The 22,651-nt window shown below is 39.8% G+C and overlaps 1 protein-coding gene across 1 annotated transcript in view; it reads right to left on the reverse strand.

Moving 5' to 3' along the window:
• TPH2 (tryptophan hydroxylase 2) overlaps nucleotides 1–22,651 on the reverse strand; it is a 48,319-nt gene that overhangs the window by 20,852 nt on the left and 4,816 nt on the right. The window contains exons 3-6 of the mRNA XM_037390586.1: nucleotides 20,999–21,066; nucleotides 15,527–15,723; nucleotides 13,705–13,840; nucleotides 8,130–8,256 (exon numbers count right to left, since the gene is read on the reverse strand). Coding sequence (XP_037246483.1) covers nucleotides 8,130–8,256; nucleotides 13,705–13,840; nucleotides 15,527–15,723; nucleotides 20,999–21,066 — 528 coding nt within the window. The remainder of the gene's footprint in view (nucleotides 1–8,129; nucleotides 8,257–13,704; nucleotides 13,841–15,526; nucleotides 15,724–20,998; nucleotides 21,067–22,651) is intronic.

The raw sequence follows: 22,651 nt of genomic DNA on the forward strand, positions 1-22,651 counted from the left end.
GGATTATCTCTTTCCTTCAAAATATCAGTGAAAACACAGAGGCAGTCAGCAACAGCAGTAGCAATACATTCCAAACCTTTCTTCTACTGCTTTTTTCCCCCACTGTCTTTATTTAAACCTTTAGTCCTGTAACTTATGTGCTTTGTTTGTATTTATTACCCAAAATGCTTGTGCTATTGTTGTTCACTGGAAGCTTACGCTGGGTCCTTTATTTTGACCCAGTTACGTATGTTCTGTAAGATACTTTATACCTTTTTGCTAATAGATTTCCTACTCTAAGTCAAAAGAGAAAACAAATATGCAAAAAACTCTTATCAATATTCATAGACTCCTTCCACCTATTCCTCTACCTATCTCAACTGGATCCAACAACAAAATGGTAGATCCTTGCTACTTGCATGCACTCCTAAATTGCACAAATTCTTCCTGAGCTCTTTTTTTGAGGCTCACTTTCATTACTGTTGTAGCAGAGCAAATGTTCAGAGTGTGAGCTATTGAACTACCAGCAAAGATTACTATTGCAGAATCTGCAATTTCTTAATGAAAATGAAGTTGCTTCTGAAAATAAACAAACGTAATTAGCAAGCCAGTGCTGTGTGAAATTTGTACCATTCTCTTGTTAACCTATATGTCAAGATGTATTACTCGTGTGCATGTAAATTTGCATTTGCAGTTCAGTAACCTCACAGATTATGATCTAATCCACATAGCATTATGGAAACATAATGCTATAAGAAATAAAAATAAATCCAGTGTCTGGCTGTAATTTGTTGTTTTATTAGAGGCTTTTTCTTTAGCGTTTCTAACTGCTTAGGGCTTGATCTTCATAAATCGCATCCTGTCTAAAAGGAGCTATATTATTTCTACAGCAAAATTTCTAATTCTTTCCCTGCTCCTAATTAAGTCAAATTAGTTCTCTCTTGCATCTAGCTTCCTCATTACAGGGTTGGGCCCAAGCACACAAATGTACAAGCATGTTATAAACCAACACTATTTCTAATTACTCATGAGTCCAAAATTTTGTCCATTAGAGCAATCTGAGATCCTCTCAAGAAGCGGGTCACTGACCTGACCAGCTGGGCACCCTCATAGCCAGAGGTGAACCCTCCTTCACATTTTAACTTTGAGTGATACAGTACAAAGCACAAAATGTTTCCGTTTTAGACGTAACATGTCATATGTTGAGGTACCTACTTAGCCCAGAACTAGTTAAAGTAGGAGGTCTGTATTTAAAAATGTTTTGCAAACCAGTATTTTATACCACCCTTCACAAATGAAAAAACAACCCACCACAATTCCAACACCAGTAGCCCAGCTCCCCAACTTCACTGCAGTGGCTGACACTTGATTTCTCCACCATCTAAATTACTTTTCCCATCCCACTGAAGAATTTGCAGATCTGAATCACGCCTTTTTACCTTCTGCTGATCAGAAACTGCAGAGACGTATCCTTGAATAGTGATGCTGGTTGATAAAGATGAATCCGCTGAATCCTACTTCCCTCCTGCATGCAGCTCATTCCTCCCATCCCTAAGCAGCAAACCATTTCAGCTCTGCAACATCAGGTCCATTCTTCCTGCCACACAAAAGTCTTCCACTTCTACAGAAGCACATCCAAAACTGACTTAACTTCACAGGGCTGCTCTTAACCAAAACTCAGATTAGGGTCTGAACTGCTCACTTCCCCGACTCCCCAACCCTCTCTCTTTTCCAGTTCTAGCTGGAAAAGTGGAAAGGATTCAGGGAAGTAATAACATGCTTAAAGTTACAGAGCATCTTCTACATGACAACTAAACAAATGACTGCTTTTCAATCCAGAAGAGACAACTAAGGGAGAAAATGAAACAGTTCTGTAAAATCATGATGGCATAGAGAAAGCATGCAGGGATGACTTGATCATTCTCTTCTCAAATACAAAAAGGCTAGTAGGAATCAAGTTAAAAACAACAGAAGGGGATAGTTCACCAGACAGTGAATAGTTGAGTCATAAAGTTCTTTGCCAAAGTTACTGCAGATACTGAAAATTTACATGTCTTCAAAGACAAACAGCTGTTCCTGGACAGAAATCCATTCAGGATAATTAAATATGTAGAAACCACATTCGGCTCAAGAGTTCCCTGAGTTTCTGAGTGGCCAGAAACTTTGAAAACATTTGAAAAGAATCAGGTATGCTTATCCTGTTCTTACATCCCCCTAAGCAGCTGTTTATGACTGCACTTGGGTACAAGGCATCAGCCATGGGGCCTGACCAGCACCACAATTCCTACAAACCCAAACCTGGAAACACAACTCTCTCCAAACCCAGAACAAAGGCCTCAACAAAGTGTCACAATTCCTGCAGAAAACATCAAGCATTTGCTCCCATTTCAGAAACAGAACTCTTCAAATTCTCCTTGTAGTAACTTCTTCAGAGTGCTAGCTTATTTTTTGTATTTCAGAGCTATTTGGTTTGAGCTACAAAGCTAGCTAGGTGTCACTGCTGACGTCTTGTTCTTGTGCCGTGAACCTCTGATGTGATGATCGTGAAAATGCACTGCAGGGGAAACACTGCAGTATTCCAAAATATTAAATATTGATCCCTGAAATCTACAAGGTTTTTTCCCCTTTAGTCCTGTTCTGTGATACATGTACTGTCTTTCCTGCTCATCTATTTGATTACGTATACTGTAGGAAGGACTTGACATCGGTGCTTCTGCTACTTCATGAAAAACTATTGCTGAAAGAATCCCTTAAAAAATGGAGAACATTACTTATTATTAATTCCTTTAGAACATCACGCAGAGCAAACCCACAAATTAGGGGATGCTTTTAGAGAAACAGTCTGCATGCCCAGCAGCACCACACCAATCAAAGTAATCCGTCAGTAAGTGATCCTTCTCACCTGATTCAGACAGACCTGTATGACTTCGTAATGATTAAGAAAGCTACAAGGTTTTAGCAGCTTTCTCTTCTGCTTCTTGTATCAGTTTCAGCTTTTGCACTGGGGCAATTTCCAAATACATCTGCATGTGGGTGGTTTTGCCTGGTCAAAGTCAGGAACAGAAACACAGCCCAGGCTATCTACTGATAAACAATATGGATCACAGTATTTCCAGTCTCACGCTGTGTGGCAGAACAATGTCTGGCTATAGTGATCTATCCTACCTGATTTCAGTTTTATAGTCCCAGCTTTTTACCCTGGGAATGGGTTCATCTTCCCTAAGTGACACAAATCCCAAACCAGAATCATTTCATATGTTTCCCAGAAGTCCATCAAAATTCACTCAAGCAGTTTTTAAATCATATTCCCTCCCAGCTCTTCACACTGCAGCTCCTTTATTCATTCTACAGGTGGAACTGGAAGTGATGCCTTGGCAAGAAACTCCATTATGTCACCACTGGACTTAAGGTACTCACTGTGCTCCCTCTTTGCATTCGTCACACTATCATAGCATGCGATCGGGATACAGGAAAAAGACTGAGCAAAGATTTGAATGTTAAACTCCAATATGTTCAGCACCTGCCATAGCTCTTGGGCTATAACACCAGGTTTCAGTTGGCCAATACATAATTATTTTTATATGGCAGAATAGCTTCAGCAGCAGAGCTGATCACAGACAACAGTGGTTAGTTCACTGTCTATCATTTTGCAACTATAAATAAGAGACATGCAAGTAGTTTTGATTTTTCAGATGCACAGTGGCAATGTTTAAAATCTCAAATATTTTCATAGTTTTCTTCTCTATTCCATTTGTTCATTCATGGAGGAAGACAGTAATCCAGTTCACAAATTGTACTTATGGCTTAGCACTATCAAATAGCCCCTCTGGGAAATTTGTTTGTGAAGATGAGAGACTGCAATAGTCTGCTCCGTCTAGTGAGACCATGAACGCTGTATCTACTCTGAGTTACCAAATGCAACTCCATCTTTATCTACAATGCTCCTGTTCTTCCATTCTGGTTATCTCCTCAGCAAACATAATGTGTAATTGTCCTGAATTATGTGTCAGTTGCTCAGCATGGGAGAAGATCCAGAATGAAGCTAACAAGACCAGATAACATAGATCATGAGGGAAGACAAGCAAGTAAACTTACAGGAATTACCACTGACTTCTCCCAGAGAAGTGGTTCTGAACGTTGTTTTTTGTCCCAGCATATATCTTTACAATATTTTGTTTGTGGAACATACGCAGATAAATTAAAGTGATCTTTAGAAATAAACCATTGGCCTCAGTCATCATCCGTGCAAGGTAAAACATTTATATTCATAACAAGCCTGAAATACACTTACAAGGCCTCATCACACACAATTCCTTCAAATTCAGAAGCAATTCACTACTGTGGTTTTCCACATAAAGGATAGCAAAAGCAAGAGAAATTTCTCAATTTCTGCTGTCCCATTCTGTTAAAATACCAGAGCAAATTTTATCAAGAAGGATGAAAAGGTGATAATTTTACAGTTGTAGACAACAGGAGGTTTAAACGTAACTTCCAGTAAGAAACAACTGGGGAAAAAACTTGTGCAGCTAATTAGGCCCTAATGACCAAATTCTTGGGTGGAAAGATTTGGTGGGAAACTGCATACAAAGACACTCTGCTAACCTCTTTTCTGAACCACCACCAGTTAATGTGCCCTACCAAATTTTATATTCACAAACACATCCTATACCTACTGCATCACGAAGGGGCAACCTGAGCTGTGCTGAAACAACTTGGCAGGAGCTAGGAGACATTTTTGCCATTAGCAAGAGAGACAGGATCCTGCTTATTAACTTGAAGCTTTACAAAGACAGCTGCTCTCTGGCTCCCAAGTCCACAAATTACAAGGTAATACTGAAATGTAAACCGAGGTATATTTTTTGTACAATTTTCCTGACAAAACCTTACATTATGTGCTGTTAAACATGTTGTAAATGATATATACATTAGTTGAAACACCTCATGTCAAGAGCTCCCTACATCTTACGGTTTGATAAGTAAGCAGAAGACTGCCTTTGTTTATTTTCATACTATGTGAAAGTAGAAAGACCAGGCATGCTTGAAAAATCAACTCAGTTTAGAAAGTCACACAGAGTAGCACAAGACATTAGTGATGACGATGATAATAATTAGCACCCAGATATGCACAGCCAATATTGTATTTCCTCATACAGTCACCACATTATACCTTACTACAAGCAAAAAAAGTGGATTGTGCAAATATTTTGTTTCAGTAATATATCTCTCAGTCACTTGGGTTTTTTATCTTTCCTCTTTCTTACTGACCTAAAACATGGTACAACTCTCAAAAAAACACTGCAAAGACAGTCTTTTGGCTCTTTCAATATTCCTCTCTCATGGTAAGAATGATTAAGGTTAAAAAGAAGCAAAAGTGATTCCTTTCTTCTTGCCCCCATCTGACTACCAGACTCAAACAAGAAGATGAGGAGAGCTCTCATCCTTTCTTTTCAGCCCTCTTCCGCTGCAGCTGCCCTGCTCCCTCCAGCTGGCCAGCACCAGGGCCTCTGCAATGCTCTCCTACTTAATCCCTGCTCTCAGTGGGGCTGCACAGATGTGACTAATTGCAATTTAACAAACACTTGTAGTCTGCCCAGGGACCAGGCTCCAGCTTGCTCAACATCTACTGTGTCAGCTCTGCAGGGACATAAACATCAGCACATTTCCCTTGCAGTTCAGGACTGGTGGGGCACAAAGAGTAGATCTATCAAGGCAAATAAATGGTGGTTTTTGAGAGCAGAATGGAACAAAAGATTACAAAATCACCTGTAATAATCCTTCCCTTTCTGGTCTGAATCCCTAAGAGGCGTTTTCCTCTCTTCCTAAAGCCATTGTCCTCCCTGTAACGGCTCAGCTGTTAATGTCACTATCTTTTGAAACAGGTCGTGTTAATGGCAAGCTTGCTTTGGGCATATTGCTTCGAGCTCATTAATATGCATGTTCTCTCTCCATTCATTTGTTTATTTACTTTGAAGTTGCCTCAATGGAACCTGCACTGCTTTTCTGTGTTAAGACTCTTGGCTGGCATTTCTCAGCTCACTGCGTCTCTGTTTTTTTCTAGGATGGAAATGGGACCGAATGTTGCAGAAGTCAGTTAATAGCACCTCAGGTGACATTTGGTGCCCAGCTGAATGAATTTCTTGGCCTCCTCACCCTCACTGCTGAGAGATGTTCTTTCTACTTGCTCTCAAGTTGACTGTTTACATTGCAAATTTTAGGGCAAGTAACATCTCTGTATTTGTCAAGCACCTGCCCCAGGGGAGTACAGCCACTCATTGTGCTTCTACAAAAAATAACACCACCTGGGCTACCTGAAGTTTCTCTCTAAATGTCTCTTCCACCTGAAAGAGCTATTTCAAGCATGGGAGGAGAAATCAAGTTTGACTCAGATATCAAATTCTCAGTGTGATAAGGGAAAGTGATTCAGCTGTCTTATTTTTGGCTTTGTGATTCAGGAGCAACTCACTGTTCAGATGACACAGTCAGTCATAACTGGGAACTTCTGTGAGGGGGATGAGTAAAAGCGTTTTATATAATATTCAGAGGTCACTTTAATATCTCTCCTCAAACAGATCAGTGCCAACACTGTCCTCTGCAACAGGCCCATGTCATCCAAGGTTATGTTGGGTGAAAGACTTGGCCATACTGCTTTTCTCGAAGTACCTACAGGGACAGCCAGTTAGGTAGTTTCTCTTGAGGCTGCAGGTCATGACAAGGTAGGTCTGCTTCCTGCTAAGTGCCTTCCCAGCAAATGTGCAAACAGACACACAATGTTCATGATTCCTCTGTACAAACAACAGTTTCTTCTCAGTAGACATCTACTAGAAAATCAAGGAACGCACATACCCTGAAGCATGTGAGAGGAACTGGCCGTAAGTAAGACATTGAGCCAGTCTAAGGAGCGAGGCTGGTTTGACTAAATAAATTCAGTAGCCTCCTCTGCAGGGCTACAGAATTAAAATCAAACGGATGTGTACAAACACCTTTTTCAGCAGATGGGACTCTAAGCCGCTGCTAAGCCAGGGCATAAAAACTATTACAGTTTAATTGAACCTGGTTTGAACCTACCTTCAACATGTTATTTCCATGTTATTTCCAACCCTTTAAACCTCCACTGCACTTCTTTTGCAGAAAAGCAGTAGTATGCTGGATAAGTTTTAAAATAACCAATTCTTCTGCTGGATCTCACGGAATTTTTCATGAGACAAAATATTTAAATATGGGGTTGTTTTTTAATACAATATAGTTCCTTAAATTATTTGCAGCATTAGTTTTAAGAGGATCCACAAAAGGAAGCATACAGTAAGTTAAAACAACTGAACAAAGCAAGTGGTATAGATCAGGGATCACTAACCTATGTCATGATGCAAAAGGATGCGTATCAGTTATTTGGAAATGGCAATGCAGCAGGGCTGACAGGTGGGCAGGAGCTGAGAGTCCTGGCAACTTGACAGGGCCCTTCACTGCAACGCAACAGTCCTTCACAAAGGGCCAAGAAGGCTCCAGTCAGGTGGTCAGTAGCATCTTACATCTTTAACACCCAACCTCTTCCAGTTCACACTATCTACTGGCATGTGCATCTTTTGATGCAACATAGAATCCATCTCACAGCCACTGGCTGAGGCACTTGACCTCTCTAAATCTACTGCTGCACAGGCTTGGCTTAGTAACTAGGTATTCTCAACAGAAACAGTAGCAAGGATGCAACATCTTCTCAAAATCCACCACACGCGACAATTCAGTAAACAACTGCAAAACAGCAGTGCTAAGAGCCAAAGTGGCCACCTGTGGAGGAACTAACAAAGTAGAGGTGAGAGCACACACCAAAATGTTCTGGCTTTTTTTCAAGATTACCTTGCTTACTTGTTTTCAGCACCTTAAAGTAGACAACATCCATCTCAGCTAGCCCTGAAAATTGGTGGTTATTGCATATAAAAAGTAAAACTGACTACCTGAAGACTCGTGTGTTCAGCTTTAGTCTTATTAAAAACAATGGAAAAATACCTAAAGCTCTGTGATCTAAGGGTCTGTGTCACATCATAGTCATCTGCAACCTGAAAATGCAGTCAGTTCTAACAAGACAATGCATGTCACTTCATCAACCAAAGAGGAGGACAGATGAGAGAGCATGCTACAAAAAGATTTTGACTCACAGTGGCTAATTTCTGAACATCTTCATCTGATGCTCCCAGTGAAGCAAGTCCTATCTCTTGTGAAAACTGTGCAAACTTGGGATCAGCAAGTAGAGGCACGTGTCCCAAGAGTTCATGGCATGTATCCCTAAGGGAATGGAAATTAAAAGAGAGTCATTACAGAAATAAATGCCATAATCATTCCATAATTAATTTAACATAAGCCATTTTACATGGGTCTGACTGCTACTTTAAAACACCTACCGTGAAACATGTTTTTTATGGTGCAGTAGTTCTTCCCTGTATATTGTTCTGTAGAAGCATACACATTTGCTTCTATTAAAGGGGTTATATGTCATTTAACCCCACCTGTTCCACGATTTCCCCAGCATTTCCAGACTGAGTGGGAGGGCCTGATCACTGCTGTATTCCAGGCTTAGTACCATGAAGACTGTTTTCAGCATTTCTTTGAACATGTAGGAAGTTCAAAATCCAACACATTCCCCCTTCCTCTTCTCCATTCCCCTTTCCGCACCTGGGTACAACTCCACAACCAAACATTTTGCCACTTGCCACTAGAAATTCAGGACAATATTTACAGAGGTTTCTGCATGTTTAATTTCTAATTTAGTCTCGAGTTTCTACTGTTATTACTGGGTACTTTTGTTACACAGTCCACTTTTCACCAAGTAGATTTCAAAAAAAGCAAAGAACCCAAATCATTTCAAAAAGAACTGCTGTCCACACCTGTAAGTGCATTGTTAGTCATGACAAAGTGCAGACCTAAGTGTACAAAAAACTGCTAACCAACATAACGAAAGTGCACATGCATCATCTACAAAAGCTCTCAAACAATTCTGAAAGTTTTGGTGCATTTGCTAACAGAAAATAATGGACTTGGTAGTGAAGTTCACTTTAAAAATCAGATCTGACATTTCCCTTACTTTTGTCTCTTCAAAGACACTTTCTTTTTTTTTTCTTTTTTTTTTTTTCAAGCTGTAAACAAATGTTTTAAAGGCAGGGAAAAAACATCAAGTTTTCTGCCTTCTATCCAAAATCATCCAATTTGTCTTTTATAAACTATTTTTGTTTTAAAAGACACAGAACCTGACACTTCATATAAATCATGAAGAGAAAAACAACCTTCTACGTAATTTAAAGTCTCCTTACTCAGTACTCTTCACCAAGAAATCTTCAACAATTGTGCCCAGGTAGATAGCAGTAGGTAGTAGTTTCTGAATGCATGCAAATTAAGATTAGCATTTTTGAAATTACTAGATTGCCTCACCAAAATTGTATCAAATATAGTTCCAGTATTCAAGGGTTACATACAAGTCTCTCTTCTCAGCCCAGATGGCCCCACTGACAGATGCCTGACAACATTTCCTCATGTTATATTGGCACTTTTTGGTGAGACAAGCACTGCTCTGAAGTTGTGCATGACAAGTTTGAGCCAATCTCATATATGAGTAATTCATTCAACAGTACAGAGGAATTACCAAATCTCATTTCTCTTGCTTTCTAAGACGTACAGATTTCCCAAAGAGGCTGGGGAGGTAAACAGATACTCTTGCACCCGACATGATAAAACAAACATGGTCCATGGACACTGACTGGTGATGCAGTTGTAGCAATATAGGCTGAGCGCTCAAGTTTACTGTGTGCCGATATTTTCAGTCAGCACCCATGAAACATGTTTGATATGTACAGCTGGCCAGGAACAGTATTAGACATCATACCTACATAAGGAAAATTGTTTGTGTTTGTTTTCCACTGCCTAGTAAAGCTTGTCCTTCCTCCTGAAAGACCTTTCCTCCCTTTTTTCTACATCATTGCATGTCCTTTCAGAGCCTGAGAAATTCCCAATTTCTTCAAAAGCAGCTGGTAAGAAGGCTTCTCTTTTATGACCTCCACACCCCTTTGGTGATGCTCTGAATCTGGCAAAATGACCAAAGTTCCCTATCATAAGACCCATAACTTAGTATTCGTTCCTCACTGGAGCTCAGACTTGAAAAATTGGCTGGCTCTGCATGATTCCCATCTCTTTGTTCAGGAGATGGTTTGCATCACTTGAGTGGATAATCATCAAAGGTTAATGACCCTTCTTTAATTAATTCAGTTCCAGTCACAATTTATTCTGTCATCTCCTGCAAAATTTAGCTTGCTAACAATACAAAAGACAGTGGGAAAATGGCATTTGCAGTCTGACAGATACACCCAGAGGATTCCCAGTGACAAGCAATCCACTGGAGGAATCTGCGTCTTCCAACCATCACCTTCCAACACAGAAATGGGCCACAAAGCCCATTCTCTGGAAGTTCAGAGCTCTAACTGCAGTTCTCATCTTCAGTGGAGAAATCAACACTGATTGCTGAGCACTTCACCTATGCTGCACTGCATTGGTCCAGATACATTACACTTCCTATCAGTAGTTTAAATACGAGCAAAGATAAGAGTGGGATTGGCTTCAAGTTCCTGGCTTCAGGTAAGCACACTTGTCTCCAGGTGGGCTTCTACAGCAGTATCACTACTATTGGTACCTGTGGTATCTCTATTTTCCTGTGCTGAAGTCACAACTCCCAGAAACAAATAAGCAAGGACACGTTATCCTTAGTTCTACAGTGGGACACAGGCTCTTTGTGTCACTTCCACCCTTGCAGACACAATGGGAACAGACAAAGTCTAGCCCCACCAACTTGTTTCTCCTGGCAAGGGGAGGAGGATGATGAGGCAGAAGATATTTCATTCATGTCTTTAGCTTGTAGATTCTTCCATTAAAACTATGCAAAGTAGTATTTTGAACATATAAAGAGGGGAGCTTGAAACAGAAAGCATATGAAGAAAAAAAAAACCAAAACAAACAAAAAAAGAAAAAAACCACCAAACAACTAAAACTTCCAGGCAGAACCATGAACCAGCATTTGGGATTGTCACTGGAGTCTCTAAGATTTCCCTGCCAGTCTGGCCCTTTACAGATAGTCTAAACAATATAATTCTTCACTTAACTACCAAGGCTTGATTCGCTTGATTCTTTGGGTTTGTTTTATTCAGAAAATAATTAAGTTCCTTTAATTTATTCACACATTGCTTAGAGAAAATAAGATTTTTGTAATGCACTTTTCACAGCAAAAGATTTTTCTTGGAGTAAATTAGTTAGCAGAGCAGAGGAAATCTATATAGCTCTGTGAATGTAGTAGAAACATAATGAAACTCAGGAAGAAATGTTTTAAAATGCATATAGTGCATATAGTAGTGATACAGATCAAACCAAATGAACTCTCTAATTTGTATCTAGCTCTATAGCCTGGGTGTTAAATCTGATGGAAAGCCCACTGAAGTCAAAGGGAGTCTTTTTACCGGGTTTATATCATTGAAATGCAACATTCACCAAGCCAGGGACCTGCAGCAAACCTCATTATGGCCCCATATATCAACCAGCACAACTCAGAGCATTGCAGCTACTGCGGAAGATGAAGAGCTGTCCCCACTCAAGTCAATTTAGTTCTGCCGTTGATTGCAAAAGAAAGCCAGGATTTCACTCTACATTTCTGATAACACTTACTATACGCTCTATCTTATGAAAAAAAACCCCTCATTTAAAAACGGGTTTTCAAGATTTTCCTAGGGAGTTCCTGATAGTCAGCACATTAATTAATTTATGTGAACAGGTAGGTTTGCAAGAAGAGAGTAACATCATTAGAAAATGACAATCTAGTTCCCGTTAGTCATATTTAGAGGTGTTAAGACTGTAACTTGGATTTTTAAGTTCAGTCCAAATAAGGAATAAAAATCTTCATTCTAACTGAACTATTATTACTACACAGTGACTTTCCAGACACCATGACCAGAAAGGTAAGAAAAAAAGTAGTTGCCATTACTACTAAGGATCAGCTATGATACACTGCATAATTCTGAATGTAAGCAGCATCCTGAAAACTACAGGGGTCTCAAATATACAAATCAAGGAACCAGACAGCATCAGCAAAGCACAGATGTACTTAATTGTTTCCTGGAAAATGTTTCTTCCTTTGTTCCTGTTAGAGTTCTGTATGTAAACCCCTTATCAATAGATGAAATTGTTCTTCTAGTTTGTATTAAGTTAATAAATGTCACCATTCTTTTGCCGAACATTGGCAGCTGCTGCAATCTGAGACACCGGCTTCCCATAAAATTGGAAATTATTGGTGCAAAACCTGGTACTTCCCAAGTATAATTTCTATTTTTGAAATATCTAGGTATTTTCAGACAGACCAGAAGAGGTCCAGCATCCTATATCCAAGCCTTTCTTTCAGGGTTTTAGACTGTAGCAATTAGCCTACAGATTTAAGAGATTAAAGTTCCAATTACAGGGGTTACAGAAATGAGTGAATTCCTTCAAGGATTTACCACCTCTTTCCCAAAAGAAACACACAGACAAAACCAGCCTCAGCATTTCAGCAAACGCTTTGCCCAGTTCACGTGCGGGGAAAGTCGCTCAGGGTGTAACAGCACCACCTGGTGACTCCTGCCGGAATAACGTCAGAGCATTTTGAGATACAGCTTAACGCACAGTTCCAGTAATTCTTTTATATCCAAAAATATTACTCCATAGTTTTGGCAGTCTGTTCATGAAATCAAAGTTAGGCATGGGTCCAAATGTTTACAGGACCGGAGCTGAGTATATATGTACGAATCCTTTGTGTAAATTTTGGCAAAGATAAAATACACTCAAATAGTCCAAGCTGACTAAACAACAGCTACAATTTCATGCTAACCGCCTGATGACTGATTCACTGCAAAAATGTCATTCCTGTGGTTACACGATCAATGGATGCCTTTGGTAAAAATACCTCCGTATTACTGAACTGACACGTATTGTTCTGTTATTATTACACAGAGCACACCATATATATTACACGACAAAAACTACAATCACTTCGATCTTTTTTTTTTTTCCCCCTGCTTTTCATCAAGAGACCAAATGCCAAAATATTTCATCTAAACTTGCAATATTCTGTTTTGGAAAAGATATAATACTGTCCCATGAAAGTCATAATCAAAGTGTCTCTTATTTCTATCATGTTCCCTGTAACAGGCTTCATATCTCATACCGCTCTGAGTGAGAGGATGGTGCTTCATTACTTGCTTGCGTTGCGGTATAAGAGAGAAATGAAGTTCAGCTGTGGAGTCTGGCCCAAAAAAGATAAATGGGGACACAAGAAAACCAGACCATAATTCGAAAAGCAATTTTTTTTCAGAGGATTCAGGGCTTTTTTTCCAACTTCTTTCCTTAGTTGTCCAACAGAAAATAAAATTTCAGACACTTTTTCAAAATGTTTAGTTGAAAACTCCATTTTCTACTGAAATATAATCCAGACAGAATTTTTTGACCCACCATATAAATTATCCAGTTATTTAAGACCCCTGGAAAAAGTCCAAAAGAAACCTTTGAATTAAATTCTGGCTCACCAACGTAAAGCATTTTGTCATCAATGATGTAAGCAGATTCTTACATTTGCAGAAAGGTTACTCTTTTCAATCTTGGCAAATCCAACTGGGTCTTTTAAGAATCTAGTGAGTGTATTTTTTCTGCATTAAAGCAAATGTAGGAACTTACGGTTCTGGTGTGTAGAGAGGATCTGAGCCATGTCGTATGTACTGAGTACAGTGAAAAACCCTGTACGCTAAGCCAGCTAAAAAATCTCGGGGAGACAGATATCCAGCAACTGGTCTCACTGTGAAGCCAGACCTTTCTGAAGTGAAGGAGATAATAAAAGACCATTATTATATATATCACTACATCAGTTTCTGAGCACAGGTAATGATCTGCTGTTCTTAATCGACCAGACGCATGGAGACATGGAGAATCTTGGCTGAAGATCACCACACATCATTTTCACCTGTCATGTACAAGAACTATTTTGCATTGATAGCATATGTTTAATGAAAACAGCTTGAGGTATTTCAAAGTTGGTTCAAATACCTTTGTCTAGAAAAGACAGTAAGGTAACATAAGTGACGTTCTCACATCACAGAATATCTGGGGTTTATGTCTGGTACCAAACGGGAGAGAAGTTTCCAAAACAGAAGATGACTTCAGTAAAATATATTAAAAACTAACAGAACAGAATAGGATTAAATCGAATCTGTCCTTATTTTTACAGATAAAATAACTGTTTGTGACAGTAAAATACTGACTTTCACTGTTAAGGTCCTCATTTAAATATTTAACAAAGTGGGGTTTTGTCAGATGAGTCCCAGTGGGGAATGATTTCAGACTCGGTGACTTTGAAAAGCACATTTCTCTCAAACTCATTCTTTATTCTTTCCAAGTGTTTACAGGAGAACGTTCCAATTTTTTCTTCAATGCACACTACTATTGCTGTATTTAGTCTGAAAACATACTTCTGAAAGCAGTGTGAAGCTTTGAGCTTCTAGTTAGGGAGAAAGAACCTATACACTTTGGCATCGTTCCTTGGAGACCATAATACAACATATGAGAGACCCAGAAGGACATAATTGAATTAAAAGACTGATAAGCCAGTTATTAGTAAATGCAAGTGTTCACAACAAGAGTTACAGATTAAGCAGGGACTGAAGTAAGCAAGCCTTTCATTAGAAATTTTGTATTTGTCTTAGCTAAAGACTTTCTGTACATATTTGGGGCAAAACACTTTGCTAATTTTTCTCATAACACTTAACACCACATAACATTCTTTTCCAAACAGCCACCTTTACAGTATCATAGTTCCTCAGCCTCTGAGCAAGAGGATCAAGGAACAAATACACGTATCTGATGTGACCCTTGAGGAGAAATGCAAATCTTAAATGAACTCTTTGGTGGCTTTTCCTCTAGGATGTTCATGTCTGCCACTTCTTCCATGTGGGATACACTTCCATTACAGATTAAAAATCAGGGTATTTTCAAACTTAAATATGTAATATACTGATCCCTTAAAAAATAACATGAAAGAGAAGTACCAGATCATCTATGGAGTCCCACTTATTTTTTTCAACATACAAATATAATGACTAGCTTCATGAGGTCTTGAGCACTCAGGAAAGCCTCATATTCATCACACTGTAAAACAATGTGCCAGACCTGCTCTCCTCTTTTAATTCAGTTATCTTGGCATTTTATTCCCTCTTTTACCTGCAGAGTTAACACTGCTCTTCCTTTTCGTGGTACTGAAGGACTTTCCTCCCTATGCACAGTAATATCATGTGATACATCTTCAGCTGTTTAATTCCTTACAACTTCATCCTTGCAAATACATACATTAAACTGTCTTGACTCAACAAACTCTCTGCCATGGACAGTGTCAAAAACAGAATGATACTTCAGGCTAAACCAAAGTCCACTAACAGTGCTGGGACTCTTCCTTCAACGTGCATTTTCATGAAACCGTATCTACTGACAAGCCAAATGTGAATCTTACCTTTAAGAAAAATAGAAACATCTTCCAACTGAGGCACATTATCCTCCCTGTATCCACAGTACTTGGTCAGCAGAGGAAAGTTTTTTAAATATTCACGACAAGCATGGGTGGGATAGAGTTTACTGAGTTCCCTAAAAACCACCCCCCATGTTTTAATTTCTTCAGCGGTGTACTCCACTCTAGGAATGGGTTGACCACTGTAAAAAATAAAATAATAAAAAATACATGTGAATACAACAAGATTCCAGACAGACTGTGGATGGCAAAATTTCTGTGAAAAGGATTATTTAAATAAGCAAAGGCAGAGGGAGCATATTAAAGCTATTAAAAACTCCTTAAAAATGACAGCTAGATGCTTTTTGCTTAGAATTACTTCTTGATGTGATATTGCACATATTCCATTCATTTCTTAAGAACTGTATTTCTTATTAAGCAATGAGATTATTTCTTAATCTTTGCATATATGCTAGCAAAAAGATTGATTTCTTATATGCCAAGTTCCTATACCAGAGTAATATTTCTCCATTTATTGCCACTGATGCCTTTGCAAGTGGTGAGCTGAAGATCCTGATTCAGTCTAACTTGTAGATTCAGTAACATCATCAGCAGACTGCATGCTCAATGCATTCTTTAAAACACATAATACTCACATAGCATCATTACCCAGCATTTTACAAAAGGAAGATTAGGCAATTACACAGATGTTTAGAAATGTGTGGATCCAATTAAAAAAAAAAATATAGATATAGATATATTTATTGTTTAGACTGTCGCTTACATGTCCGGGTATGTTTGGAACCCCAAATGCATACAGGACTACATCATGAGGAAGCTCACATCAGAGCCAACAGCCAGCCTACCCTAGATGAAACTAAGCCTCTAAACACATCTTTTCTTCTGCACCATCCCTCTGCCTCTTCCCCCTTATACAGATGTATAGAAATTGCAAAGCAGGAGCTTTCCAAGGTACCTGCTGATGCATCTCTGACATCCAAGATTTGCCTTGAGTGGTTACAGCTAATTTGAAACTGACACAGTGTGAAGGGTGTGAAGCGCTCCTTCCAGTTTGCACTGCCTTGTATTTAGCTGTCAGGCATTTCCCATGCCATGGTCAAGGGCCATCATCTCATTTTATAATCTTTATAATATTCAGTGTTCACAATCTATAGTATGTAAGCTGTGCAATCTGCCTTCTCAGGTGTCCTCTTTTCCTGCACTGTAAAGAAGTACAGATTGGCAAAGGGATTCACAGGATCCTCCTCCACACCACCAGTCCCTAGCTCCCACTCCCCTGCCACAAGGCTGGCAACACAGGTGCTCCCAGCCCAGTGCTGCAGCTTCCCCAGTATCGCAGACAGCAGCTGAATGGGCACAGTGGGCATGGGGAATCCCACTGCAGCAGAACTGCAGTGCTGGGCTCTTGCTGGGGGTTGGCTCGCCACCTTGGTTGTTGCTCAGTTCATAATCCTGTCTCCATCATACAAGGTAACAAGGAATGAGCCCTCTTGTCACATGCGATTGCTGCTGTGCAATCCCTACATGCACAAGAGAGGATCATCAGCACCACGTTCATTGTGGTTGTCCCCTCATCTTTATTGAAAACGTAACACTTAATTCCCTTGCCTTTCACTATATCAATGGATTTTGATCCATGGCAGTTATCTGCCAGTCAAAGGCTACTTTGTATGAGGTACTCATACTTGCTGAGGACTCACTGAACATCCAATACATCCGCCAGTTCCCCTTCAGCCACTCTTTTGTAGACATGACAAGAATTGCAACACGTGTAGTGAAGCATTTCTCGTCAAGAGAAGCTGCGCTGGCTCTGTGCCCATTCTGTGGTGGAAGTCAGTCCTTCAGGTCCAGTATCTGTCTTCGCCTTTACACTTTATCAGCCTTAAAGTGCCCGCCAGCTCATGGAAAGCATAACACAGCTATTCTGAATTGTACCGTACATGACAGATACAAGCAGGTTGCTACTCCATCCTCCTGGAGCTGCCAGAATATTGTGCAGTAGCCTCATCCCTTTTCCTTAGACCTGACCTCTACTATGGATGCTGCCAGTACGGGTCAGCACTGGACCAGCAAAGAGGAAAAAAATGTGTGCACCGGTGGAAAAATTCAGGTTTCTATTTAGCCTGTCACTAGAGAGGTATAAACACAATCAACGATCTGAAGCTTGGCTGCTGCTCACTAAAAGGGTTATAACTTAGTTATTGTTTCAATTAATTCATTAGTACTGAAGTAAGGTTCACTGAACATTAATTCCTTAGTAGGATTTATGCCTAAGAGAGCTGATCATGATAGTGCTTTCTTTATCAAGAACATCAAGGCAACCAGACTTGAGGGAGGACTTATGTCTTTCCCAGCTCTGCAAATCTCATTTTTCTCACCCTCTTGTTTCAACAACCAAGACCCGCCTTGCGCTCAAACATTACAATAAATCACAGAAATGGCCAGCCTGCATAGCCAGCTTTCTTGTGGCTGAGTAAGATAACTCTACAAGCTAACCTATCCTGAATTTTTATTTCACCTTATTAAAACAGGGTCTTTCCATTTTGCTATGGTCATGAGCTATCAACTCATATTATGAATTCCCTCTTAAATATTGTATTTTTCCTCCAGATTTAATTTTCTCAACACTTTTTCAATACCTTATCAGTCTCAAAGGACTAATTAGAAAGATTAACACATTTTCACTATCTTTTGGATAGAAGCTAAGTGAAGGAGGGAAGAATATTTTTTTTTTGGTCCATTTATTTCATAAAGCTGATCTTCACTGCTGTGCTCTATTAACACGTCTTTCCCTTTAACACCCAGCACCAGCAAGTATCTGCTCCTTCAAGTTAATTCTTAGTGGTTTTCTTTCTCTCCACTACAGAGGCCTCTTTATGTTCAAGCAAAGCAGAGCATCTATCGCTATAGAACAGCAGCAATTCATAAAGGAAATACCGATCTGGGATTTTCAACTCAACATTTTTTATACAGAGCCAATTCCTTGCAGCCAGTTCTTTGCAGCCAAATCTCTTCGTTACTTTTGTTAAGGAAATAAGTGTGTTGGTTGGGTTTTTTTCTTACACTGGAAAATGAAAAGTAGAAATTTTCATCATTACCATCAAGCCTCAGTAAATTATTAGGAAGGTCACTTACCTGGAAAACACTGAGAGGTTCAAGACAATGCTCTCAATTTATCCCTGAGGGAAGCAGTCCTTACAACAGAGCTGTTCTTTTTGTATAAATAAGTAAATAGTCATTAGACCACAGGAGAGAATGTAATGACACTGCAATGTAGTGTCGAGACATCTATATTAATTCTGAGTTCCCCAGCATGTGTAACAGAAATGGCTTAGCTGTAGCAGCACAGAGTCCCCCCTGAGCTGATCTGCCCTTCCTCAGCATGGCTTAGGCTGAGTTCAGGATGCTGAGGGTAGATGTCTCCCTGGGCTGTCTACAGGCACACCTGGAGACAGACTGACTATACAGCCCAGTAGATATGGCACATCCCTGGGGTTAAGATCACCACTGCAGGAGACCTGAGGAGTACGAACAAGACTGCTACATCTTAGGTAACTGTCCTAAGAACTGACCTCCCAGTCATTTTGTGGTCCCTGGCTGAAAACATTCAAAGCATCTTTTTTTCCCTCTTCCCATGATAATAGGAAGAGTTTGAAATACTTTTCAGGCTTGAAAAGATCAGGATGAAGGTGCACTTCTGAGCAGTTTCGCTGAAGCACAAGACCTGGCCCCCAGATAACCTCTGGCTTGGGTAGTTTGATTTTTGTAATGTGCCTGCAGAAATGGTTAAAGAACCTTCAATATCTCAAGAAGGAAAACATTTTTCCTTTCCTTTATCTGTTTTTCTGGGAATATGCAGGATTATGTGATTTTTGTGAAAAGACATTTGTCACTGGTTTCAGAGCAAAAAAAACCCTTTTTAGCAAAAGGCCAACCATTGCTTAGTGCACTTAGGCAGCTGAGAGGGAGAAGGGAGCTGTTTCCAGCCGCTTAGCAGCTGTGAAATACATGGCACTGCTGCTACCACCATAGGTAAATGGAGAACTATCCAACTTACTGAAAGAGTTCTACGAGCACACAGTCTGCCCTCATCCACAGGTACCTGCTTGACATTTCACACTGCAATAAATGCTAGGCAAGAAGCACTAACTCTACCACAAGCATTAGACTGAAAAAAAAAAGATAATAAATCAATCAGCTGTAAACAAACAAACAAAAAAAACCTGTCTCGATTTACATTTGAAAGCTGGCTAAGCTTAGGACTTACCTGGTCAGCCCAACAAGCTTCTCTACCAGCTAGCACCCTGCCCCCAGCAGGCAGCAGCTCGGTGTGTTGGGTGAATGTCACATACAGCCAGCTAAACAAATGCCACTGTGGGCAGTAGAATGAGGAACCAACACCAGGACTTACATATTTATTAGATTGGTAATAGCTTAACGACAGGAATGGGACAAAAGTAAAGGAGAAATATATTCAGGATTATATGGTCACAAAGCAGAGTTAATCCTCCCATCCCCCCAGCCTTCTGCAGCCCATATATTAGCCTTATATTAAGAATAGAAGACCAGAACTGAAAAGCCTTCAAAAATCCATTTTTTAATTGCTTCCTTACAGGACATGCCTCCTACGAAGGGAGAAAAAATTGTTGTGTTTTATATTCTTTAAACAATGGAGGTAGAAATCTCAAAGGAGAAAAATGATAAAGAAGTGTGGTAAAATGGAAAAGACCGGGAAATTAGTATGTCCTTTCCCTTCAGAATGAGGGCTTAGGCCTGTTGCAAATAAAACATGGAGTATGATAAGAATTAGTTGAATGCTTCTGTGACAAGAAAATTGGAACACAGCAGGTGTTTGTAGGTAGCACAGAAAGTTTCCTAACTCTCAGGGATGGTAGAAAATTGAAAATACTGACTTGACATGGAACAAAAAAAATCAAAATGAGAAAACTCATGCAGTACATTTGTCCACAGGCACCAGCTCCACTAACTAGAGAGAAATCCACTGACTGAATTCTGAGAAATTTAGAGCTGTGTTGGCAAAATTGTTAAATGGCATTTTGCAGCATCCAGTATAGTAAGCACATGAAAAGAAAACAACAATTTATTTTTTTAGTGAGCTCGTCCAACTAAATAGGGATGCTAGGTATGTGCAATTCAGCAGTGCATCAGTTGGTCATTAAGACATGCAAGCATTTGTAAAAGAGATTCTTAAGTTTACGTAGCTATGAATAAAATGCTGAAAAGACGGTGCTTACCTTTCAAGTGCTTTACCCACCTGTATCTGTACCGAAAATGTAACGGGATTTCAAGCATCAGGTTTGTCATTTATAGCCTACACTAAACTAGTCAAAATTTAAAGGATGACTTTGTCTACTGTTAAACTTCAACCTACAGAATTAAGTAGAGCATGAATTCTAACTAGTCAGCAGCACAGGAAAGAATTATGCCAGTACTCACTATTTATAGCTCATGGCAACATCCACAAAGTACTTTCTTCTCTGTCGATAGACATTGTCTTTAAATCCCTTAAGCAAGGAAAAGGAGAGTAATTTACAATAAGAACAGAAAATTAGCTGTAAGAATGATAAAATAAATCATTAAAGTGTTTATTTAGTACCTAATCATATTGTATTTTGATTAACACTACCTACTGGAATGCAAGAGAAGATAAGGATTTCTTCACTTTTCCCCCCCACCAAAGTCCCACAGGAGTTTTTACATGACAGTTTTGTGCATGGGTACAGTCATTCATCCAAGACGTTGAAAAAGGGAAACCTTTCGCTTGTCATTTCATCTCACTGAGGTTCTCCTTAATCTGAATGGCAATCTATACGCAGGCACAAAGCAGAGTAATTTACCTATCCTTAATACATTTTTGTTCACTAGAAGAATCAAGCTCCTGGAGTTCATACACAATTCATTTTGAAGATGCTACCTTCAGCAGCTGCCACCTTAACCAATACATCAGGGACTGAACTGTCAGCCTCCAGCCACAAATACGCATATTGCTCCAATCTGAGTTATAGAGGCAGGGCTCTGCTCTGTGGGGTACCGTAGGCTCATGCCTTTTCCACATTAGGCACAAAAGAGCTGCATAACACACACCAGCCAGTTACAGCCCTTTGAGCTACTCAAAACTAAACCAAGATCTCTTCTACACCTATAAAAGATGTAGACACATCAGGTTTTGGACTACAAAAAGAGCTATCCATTTACAAGGCAGAACTGCCAACCTCTTGAAGATGAAAAAGGTTAAACAGTTATCTAAGTTCCTCAGTTAGCAGCCCAGGAAGTACATTTAATTTTCCCCTAGTCAGGGCTGAAATGTAAACCACTCTTTTTCCTTACTGCTCACATACACAGTTGCAAATCACTGAGGGGAATGAAAAGATAATGTCATTTGATTTGAAATATTTGTATGAGCTTCCAGAAAACTCAGAAGGCATTTTACTGCCCCATAACCAAAGCTGCGCTGCTGAGCAGGGTAAGGGAGGATGCCAGAGGACTGCAGAAAACTTTCAAGCCTCCGCTCCTACACAGAAAAGCTTTTTGTCTGGCAAAAAGTTGCAGTAATCTGGGGGAGTCTCCCTGTCTGCTCAATACCTTTTGACATAAGCATTGAGTTACTCAGCTGCAGACCATTCAAGGGCTGAAAGTGACAGAGGACAGCACAGGGGATTTAAAAGCCTGTCACGTGTAGTGAAACTGAGACTGAAAGCATTAGCCAATATGGAGTGGGTTAGGGCTATGCTGCTGAAGTGGTGCTATGCTGGTTCTGTAATACGGTAATTCTCTTTGGTCCTCTGGCACCTACACACCACTGCTAAGGAACAGGGCAGGCACCAGAAGTGGCCTTTGAAAGGCCAGTCACAGATTTTGCAGTTTTTTCCCCACAATTCTAATACCTAGTATGCTGCATAGGCTAACAAATGGTGTGTAAATTACGTTTATAAGAGTTCCCCCAAGTGTAAAATATATATTCATATAATGCAAATGTCTTTTTTCATTGTCTGTAAAACCGAGGGCAGATTTTCAGCAGAGCACTCAAGTATTTAATGAAGGCAGCAGCTCAGAACATGAAACAGTATCAAATGGCCCGTCACAGTCATC

This window comes from Falco rusticolus, chromosome 5 (assembly GCF_015220075.1).
Source record: "Falco rusticolus isolate bFalRus1 chromosome 5, bFalRus1.pri, whole genome shotgun sequence".
Classification (NCBI taxonomy): Eukaryota; Metazoa; Chordata; class Aves; order Falconiformes; family Falconidae; genus Falco; species Falco rusticolus.